Source organism: Drosophila suzukii, chromosome X (genome assembly GCF_043229965.1).
Source record: "Drosophila suzukii chromosome X, CBGP_Dsuzu_IsoJpt1.0, whole genome shotgun sequence".
NCBI lineage: Eukaryota > Metazoa > Arthropoda > Insecta > Diptera > Drosophilidae > Drosophila > Drosophila suzukii.
In genome coordinates, this window is record NC_092084.1 from 1379669 (window position 1) to 1388235 (window position 8567).

Genomic DNA, 8567 nt, shown 5'->3' on the forward strand with positions numbered 1-8567 from the left:
CATAATGTTACATACAAAATCGGCACTAACTTTCCCTACTGCTGTGTGCACTAATCGTTAGTTTTGTGTGGTCTTTGAAGCCCCGACCCCGGCATAGGAAAGTATCTACCCGATGAACCCATTAAAAATAATCTCTGACCTGTGCAGCTCTTGTGGGAGATGAAGTATCCCACCGTCCCCCGCTGGTTTACGCCCGTTTTCCAAGCTTCAGAGTCAAAGATTGCGTGCTTCTGTGTTTAAAGTATTTATGTTTATACGATCCTCGGTTCAGGGGTAACATTAGTCGCTTCAATATTACCCGAAATAGAAACAAACTAATTTCTAAGAGCCTAGTTTAAGCCGTGATGCTGTTTCATAGTAAATGCGTCCCAGGATTTATAGACAATTGAAAAAAAAAAGGAATCCGGCAGACTGCACCACTCTTGGAAGTGTGTTTCCAGCGGGTCGCGCTTACACATCTTCCTGGCGGCTGCCCATCAACACCAAGTTATCCTATGTACCGGTATATATATTTATGCGTGTATATATATCGGGAGTGAACACATCCGCCTCCTCACTTGCCCAGGAACTCTGCTCCGCCGTTGCCGCCGCTCAGCGCGACCTTCTTGGCCGGTGGCTGATCGGCAGTGGCCTGTAAATGGGGAGGAGTAGGAAAAAGGTTAATAAGAGAGTCCATCGGATCCATTCTGAGCAGCACCTACCATTACGGTGCTGTCCCGCTTGCTTGAGGGATTGGCGGCTGGGCTGGCACCCGCCACAGTAGTAGCTCCCGATGCCACTGCAGCGCTCGCAGGATTGGACTTCAGTGCCGACGGCAGCTCCTCGCTGGATTTGGATGCGGGCACAGAGCTTGCGCTGGACAGAGACGACGAACCGGGGGCTCCGGCTGGTCCAGTGGTGACCACATCGCTGCTCGAGTTCGTGGCCGCGTCGGACTCGTCCGCGATGGTGATTGTAGCACTGCTTGTGGACTTGTTGCCGGCGGTTGGACCGGCAGCAACGGTGCCGCCAGAGGCTGTGATGGAGCTGCCGCTGGATGCCACAGTGGGCGAGGCATCTGTGGCTTCGCCACCACCACTCTTGAGCGCAGCCGTCGTCCCCAGCACCGGCTTCTTGTGGTCCTCCTGCTTGGGCAGCGACTCCTGGCTGGGGTCGACGACGACGGTTCCGTTGTTACTGGCCTCGGTGGACTGCTTCCTGGCGGCCGTCGCACTCAGCGCGGCAGCGGAGTCAGCAGCTCTGGGTGCTGATGCGGTCGCCGAAGCAGCCACTGCTGCTGCTCCTGCTCCGTCGGCAGCCAGCTCGTTCTGCTCGTTCTCCGGACCCGACTCCTCAGACTTTCCAGCCTCGTACTCCTTGACGATCTGGTCAAGATTGTAACGGCGCCGATTGTTCACAAAGAAGGTACGCACATGCGCCTCCGTCTTGGTGGTCACCAGCTTGGCAATCATCTGCAATCGTTAAAAAGTGATTAGTTGATATTCAGCTGCGTGGTGGGTGAAGATTGATCCCACTTACAGGAAAGTTTTTGCCGTACTCGCGTAGCGCCAGCAGAGCCACCTGGATCTCGTCCGGCAACCATCGAGCGGAGATCCGTGGCTGAGCAGGTTCGGAGGAGTTGCCCGCCGCCGGCTTGGCGACCACATCCTCGACGTTGATGGACTCGCACTCCTTGTCCAGCTGCTCCATCAGCTGCCTATTCTTCTGTATCTGCAATGGGTTAGGGTGCAGGGGGGCATTCAATTGAAAGTTGTCAGTGGGTCCAAGTCGTACAACCGGGTGTGGATAGTGTGTGTGTGTGTTGTTGTGGGTGGGTGCTTGTGATGGGTGGACATGGGATGCGGTGAATGAGATCTGTGAGTAGGATTCTGTGGTGCCTTAAGTCACAGGAAACCTAAACTAAATGGGGTTTAACCTCCCTTTTTAAAGTATTGTTACATGTATTATATTAGAACTTCAAGTTAACGAACGAGTTGTACTGAAAACAGGGTCTGGGAATCTGCTATTCAAGCATTCCAGGTAATGAATACATTGTTAACGACATTAGAGATTATAGTGATGTTAAGGTAACAGATGGAATGGCTATAAAAGTATCTATTTCAATCTATATTTCTTCTATTTTTTTAATAAATCATCCTTTTATCGTTATACATTTCTTAGTTCAAAACTGTTTCAAGGCAGATTACAGAATGTGATCTTGTTTTAATCTTAAGTTAAATTGTTCTTTCAAGAAAACTTATATGAGTTGCGAATCCTAACTGGGAATGCGTCGATCAAGAAAAACATACCTAACATTGTAAAAGCTAATTTGGATTTAACCTTACTTAGTTTTTCTAATCGGATCTTGAAAGACTTCTAAGCCCCGCTAAAGGCCAACCCAATGGCACCACAACCAAGTTAATGGGTGTGATTTGTCTCTTACTTCGGCCATAAGGGCTGTGATCTTGCGATCGCGTTCCGCCAAGTAGACACAGGGATTCTTGGAGCTCGCGAGGGCGGTTAGATCATCATGGTTGATGTACATCCCCTTGGGTGGCTTGCGCTTGGAACGATCGGCAGTCGCGGCGCAGTTGTGTGTGGATCTGCGAGGGGCATTGCCCTCCGGCCCGGAAATGGGTCGTCGGTTGCCCGTGCGCCTGCAGGGGATGACCCGGATTCAAGTTCGTTTGGTGTGTGTTTGTGTTTGCGAGGGGTGGTGAGCAGTGAATGGAGGGACGAGGACGCAACGACACAGGTCAAGTGAATGCATTTTTCGCGGGATTTAACGGAGTGTGGTAAGAGGCGGTTGGGAAGAGAGATAGAGAGAAAACTTGGCATTAGCTTGATGTCTGGAGGAGCCTCCGGAACGAGTTGGAGCTATAAGTATGTATGTATGTACCTCCAGTGGGTGTGACAACTCTTGCACATGCGCCCCAGCGGTGAGTCGTGCAGCACATGGCAGACCACATTGCAAATCTTGCAAAAACCGCCCACAACCACACGTCCGCCAGCGATCTCGCCGTTGTTGCTGCTTCCGTTGGTGCCACTGATGGCACCACCATCGAATCCCAGCACCTCGTCGCCACCCTGGGCATTTCCGCCGGCGAGGAGGGACATCGGCTCGGTGTCCAGGTCGTTGTGGCTCGTGTTGCTGCTGTTGCTTCCGCCGCCTTGGTTGTTCTCATCCCCGTTGTTGTTGTTGTTGTTGCTCATGCTGTGGTTGTTGCTGCTGCTGTTGTGGTTGTTGTTGCTGATGGTGTTGGCAGTGGTGTTTGCAGGGGAATTGGTAGTGGTGGTGGTGGCGGTGTTGTTGGTTGTGTTCGTGGTGGCATCGTTGATATTTGTGGTGCTATTGTTGCTATGCCCCTTCTGCCAAGCCAGGAATTTATCCGCAAACGGATCCCCGAAGGGCAGTTGCAACGATCGGTTCGAATTTGAGTCAATTTTTGCAAGTGGATACCGTTTTTTTTGAGGTTTTTGCATTTTGTTTGGGGTTTTTTGATATTGGTTGTTCGTATTTTGATTCATTTCGGACAATTTCAGGTCGGGTTTTTTGTTTGGAATGGTGTGTTTCGTTTCGATTGTTGGATTTTGTACAGTTAATGCAAAGAGAAGAGAAAAAACGTATTTGGTTGTTGCTTTAGTTCAGTTGGTAACACACTTAACAGGTACGGGATTGTATTTGGGTTGTCTGTTCCTGCTCTCCAGGTTGCTTTCTTGACATCGGCATTTGAAATGCTTGAAAACGATGCTTTGCCACGCTCTCTCATCCCAACAACCGAACCCAAGCCCCCCTTCCCGAAATGCCAATCCAAAAAAAAATGTCGCAACTCTACTAGAATTTAAAGATCCGACTGCAAAGTGGTAGGATTATAGCCACGCTCCAAGTCCCCTAAACAAGGTTGCCTATTTGGGCTCACAGATGTACAAAAATCATATGAGTTACCATTGTTTCAAAACTTTCTCTCTAAACGGTCTTATTTCTGGAGGAAGATTAATGGAAAGGCGAGTGCTAGTTGTTACTTAATACTATAGTATATTTTAAAATGGACTTTGCTGGACAAGTTTATAACCGAAGGAAAGGCCGCAGGTTAGTGGTTATATGGTAGCTCTGTTCGACGGAGGAGTACGGCGATCAAAGATATCAAAGTTCTGATAAACATGTGTATATTATGAAAGACATAGAACGGGTGTAGGAAACTGTGTGGGTTTATGTTTTTGGATGAGGGTGCGGGCGAGGATGAATTTGTGCTGGCGTATGGATGATTTGGGGAGTTGACCAAATAAATTTGGATGAAAACGGAAACGGAGAAGCGAAACGAATCTCTATGAATAAGAAACACATAAAAATTGTTGGTTTTTTTGGGAATTTGTTTAATCTTTTCGCAAACAAGATATGCAATTTATTAGGATTAGCATTAGGTGTGGTGTGATCCATCATGATTATCGTCTGTGGTTGGTTGAGTTGGGAAAGGAGAAGAGTTCCCTCCTTTCCCTTGTTTCACTCACTGTATACAAATATGTATAAGTGTACATAATTTCGGTTTTGCTTTGTTTACTTTAATATTTAAAATTCTTTAAACTAATCAATCTCTTTATATAAATTACTATTTTACGTATAATAATTTACCATACTATTTATAATTATTTAAAAAAAATATATTTAGATTGTATATACTATTTATATAGGCGTAAATGTATAAACAAAGAACAATTTTTTGTTATTTTCTTTTTGTTGCTTTGCCTTAGTCTAGTCCTAGTCAACCTGATTTGCAGATTTGGCGCGGTGGAAAAAAAAACTTCTGGGGCAAATCATTCAAATCAGGCCAACCTTTTCGGAATACATAACTCTCAAGTGTGTGTATGTGGTGCAATCTTTGTGTACGAACGAAAGTGTATAATTACTGTGTTTAAGTCTTATAGATGCTGGTCAATTATTGTTTTTGGTATTCGTTTGTGGGTGGATAATGATTTGAAATTTTATGAGATGTATGCAGGCACGGCGATTATCTGAAAAATAACGAACCAGACTTTCAAAACGACATACATCGGCTGGCTGAAAATGGAGAGGATCCCTAGGGGGGTTCGGTCCAAACTACACACCTTTGGCAAGTCGGAGTCTTTGGGGCGATTATACCCATGATATAGTGCTATACTGCAGTTTCCCTTAAGTCTTGTTTGGGGATTATAAAGCGGACGGCTACCGATTAAGAATGTCTAAATGAATGAATTGGAACCTGTTGAAAAATAAACCTGTTTTCAGAGGTTACATAGGGATTCTTTTTATAATTTTAACATGATCTTGAGTATGTCTTCAGACACAATTGCTCAAAAAAGTTATAATCTGGTATTTTTTCTTAATATTTTACACATATTCAGTATTTCTTGATCGAAGGATTTTGAACATTAATAGAAAATTAAAAAATGGCATCCGATTTAGTTTTTCAATTCCTTTTTCAGGCAGTATATTTTAAGATACATGACTTTTATGTTATTATGTTGTTCACCCTTTGGGTGGTTATAATAATAATACTCAGAATAGGGAGATTTCCATATTTTTGAATGTTTTTTTTACTAAGCAAACATAGCTCTAACACCCAATGTAACCCCTCAATAAAGCCGCAGTTCTTCCCCGCCTAATTAGAAGTTGGCACTTAATATAACTAAAAAATAGACTTTAAATTATTGTACTTGCATAGCGTATTATTCACAATTGTTTGTCGTTGAAAATCTCATCAGACAACCTACTTTCGGGGGGCACAATAAAAACGAACTTCAGTTGTCTTAGCTTAGATCTATATCCGTAGTCCGTAGTCTGTAGTCCGTAATCCGAATCCTAGGCCTGACTTAGCGAACTAGAGCTCTACGGTGGTCAACAATCTTCTTATGCGATGCTTTGTGTGAAAGCTGCCTACTTGGATCTACGAGAGGCGAAAGAGTGGTCTCTTTTTGGATGCGGTTTGTGTGTTTCGAAGTTCGAAGTTCGAGGCGATTTTGTGTGGATGAGCGATATGTGTTTGTGTGTGTTTGGTGTGCGTGTGTGTGTGTGCGGGAGCAGGGAAGGATCTGTTGGCTTTTCGCTAAGCTAGTTCTAACTGATAATTACCTTGTCATCGTTATCAGACTCCTCATTGCTGCCCACCTCGCTGCCGTTCTCGGAGCCATCCTTGACCACCGCCTTTATGGTCTTCTCCTGGCGATCCATGGCGCTGCTACGGTGGCGCGTCTTCTTCCACGAGTAGTAATACTTGACCAGACTGGCAATTGATTTGTCCGGCAGCTGTTGACATCGAATGCGAGTTAGATTCAATGGGTTTCGGCGGGGAGAGGCAGCACTACTGTACTCACCATCTGGCGGATGCGGTGGAAGCTCTTCCCGTGAAACTGGAAGGCCTGCTCGAACAGCACCTTGTCCTCGATGGTCCACTCGTCCGGGAAGGGCGTGAAGTTGGCCAGGTCCATGACGGCCCGCTCCAGGTCGTGCTTGTGCCAGAAGAGCATGCCCAGGGCTTGTTCGCCGTTGTACCCGTACTTCTCCTTGGCCACCGAGATGTACTCCTCCACTGGAAGAGGTCACAAGATAAGCATTATTCGCTGGGCTACCCCATTACGTCCCCAAAACGTACATTTTAGGTCGGGGATCTCCTTGGTGGGCGACCAGACGAGCAAGGCGCGTTCGTTCATCTGTTCGGGTCGTCGCTCTACCTCGGGAACGAGCGGCGGGCACACGGCCTGGTAGTCACGTCCCACGCGGATTTTCTCTGCAGATGGAGCATTTGATTAGTGGCCAATTAATGGAGCTAACCCGGCTGGAACTCACCTTCGTACTCCGACTGTTTGGCCTTGCTCTTGCCGTTACGCTTGGTGGCTAGAAAGGGTAGAATGGAATAGAAAATATATAGGTGCACGGTCGTAGAGATGTCGTCCACTTACAGTTGTCGTCGTCTGAGCTTTCCGGCGTTCCTGCGCCCGGCACGGCTGTGGTGGTCTTCTCGTTGGCCCCAGTGTTCCCCGAGTTCCCGGAGTTGCCACCGCCGCCGCCGCCTCCTCCTCCGCCGCTGCCCACCAGGCTGTTGGCGCTGTTGGTGACGCCGCCGCCGCCCGTGGTGTGGGTATTGGGACTGGGACCACGCGAGCGACGCCCGTTACGCACCACGTCCGTGGTGTTGCGCTCCGCCAACACCATCTTGTCCCGGATGAGCTGGGCGCGCTTGTTTTGCTTCTCCAGGATGCTGGCTGTGGCCAAACACTTGCGAACAGAAGCCCGGTCGAGCTGTAATGGGAATGACGGTGGGTTAGCAGCTGCGGATTACTTCGGACGCGGTTGCGGATGCAGATTTGCAGATTTGCGGCTCCGGCTGAAAAATCCACTCAAAAAAGAAACTGTTCAGGGCGTTCAGCGAGAGTGTGCGCCTGGCGAGTGCCACTTTGTCCACAACGAGCGCAGCGAAGTGCGCTGTCAAACAGATACAGCCATAAGTGTGCGTGTGCGTGTACCCGTGTGCGCGAGTGTGAGTGTGCGACGCGCGCGTGTACGTGTGTAGGTGAGGGCCAAGCCAGCTGAGTTTGGAAATGGTAATGGATTCGGAATCGAAATGGGGACCAGGAGCGGAAGCAAAACTCCAACAGGGCCTGGAAAGGACGCCTACCTGGCACTCTGGTGCCCCAGGAGCACACAGCCGAAAACGCTGCCACACGGACTAAACTATGCGGGGCTGCTTTCGCCCGCTTACGTAGTTTGGCCTGCCGCACACGAAGCGCTGCTAGCCCAAAGGGAGCAATCTTGGCCAAAATCTGAAGCCGCCGAACCCGCTGCGAGGTGCAGAACAGGGCCAAATGCAGGGTTGCTGCGCGCAGGTAACTGAAACCCAAACACCCAAACTGAAACGCGAAAAAAACTCGCTCGTTCGCTCGCGTACCGATTCTCTGGTCGTCCGTGTGCACAGCGCACTTTGTCGGCGACGACCGCAGTTCAGCTTTGTCTGTCGGTTGATCCGATTTTTTTTTGCCTTGGCCTGGCGTCTCCACAGGCGGCTTTCCAGTTATCGCCTGCTAGCCCTGCAATTGAACACCGAAAACGGCTTGGCTTCTCGCCTCTTAAATGCACACTCGCGGAGTTTGACGGAAAAGATTTGGCAGAAAACCGAGCGAATGCCCAAAATTTAAACTGTGGCTGTAGCAGCTAGAGGTGGAGAAACATCGATGTTAGCCTCGATGTCATCGATGCTTTCAAAACATCGGTAACATCGAAGTTGGGCAAGTAAGCACGCAGTCACGGTTGCAAAGGATACTCGCCAACTATCGGTTGTGCCGCTTCGATACATCGATTGTGCGCTGGGCAGAGCTGCCAGTCCGGCAACTGTACTATAGGATCTATCGATAGGTGTTACTACTGCCGGCGGCTTATAGTGAGTTCACACCTTCCAGGTATTAGTCTTTCTTGGGAATAAGTTACTCTCAAATTCGAACAGGTGAAAGAGCGCTGGCTTACTAACCTTGGAATGATAAGGCATTAAGCCTGACTAAGACCCGTGGAAGCAAATTGTCGGGCCAATTGTAATTCCAACCCCGAAACAATTGGTGAAAAA

The 8567-nt window shown here is 48.2% G+C and overlaps 1 protein-coding gene across 4 annotated transcripts; it reads right to left on the reverse strand.

The window, feature by feature from the left end:
* Positions 1–228: 228 nt before the first annotated feature.
* On the reverse strand, positions 229–8208 carry CoRest (REST corepressor). 4 transcript variants are annotated; one of them, XM_036820423.3, is made up of 11 exons: positions 7899–8208; positions 6913–7252; positions 6800–6847; positions 6606–6740; positions 6328–6542; positions 6086–6259; positions 2879–3348; positions 2423–2636; positions 1519–1710; positions 702–1451; positions 229–631 (listed from the first exon to the last, which is right to left on the reverse strand). In XM_036820423.3, exons 2-11 carry the CDS (start codon positions 7163–7165, stop codon positions 554–556), a joined length of 2529 nt encoding a protein of 842 aa, XP_036676318.3. In that variant the 5' UTR covers positions 7166–7252; positions 7899–8208; the 3' UTR covers positions 229–553. The 4 variants fall into 4 exon arrangements, with proteins under 4 accessions (XP_036676318.3, XP_036676319.3, XP_036676320.3 ...); XM_036820424.3 differs by lacking the exon at positions 7899–8208 and adding an exon at positions 7629–7840; XM_036820425.3 differs by lacking the exons at positions 2423–2636; positions 2879–3348 and having other exon boundaries at positions 7899–8205.
* Between the last annotated feature and the right edge of the window lie 359 nt (positions 8209–8567).

Bases quoted from the DNA above. Each gene is read 5' to 3' on its own strand.
- CoRest (XM_036820423.3), bottom strand. From the start codon at position 7,165: ATGGTGTTGGCGGAGCGCAACACCACGGACGTGGTGCGTAACGGGCGT. The intron at 6,848-6,912 runs GTAAGTGGACGA...TACCCTTTCTAG, and splicing joins AAGCTCAGACGACGACAACT to CCACCAAGCGTAACGGCAAG. The intron at 6,543-6,605 runs GTACGTTTTGGG...GACCTCTTCCAG, and splicing joins GGAGATCCCCGACCTAAAAT to TGGAGGAGTACATCTCGGTG.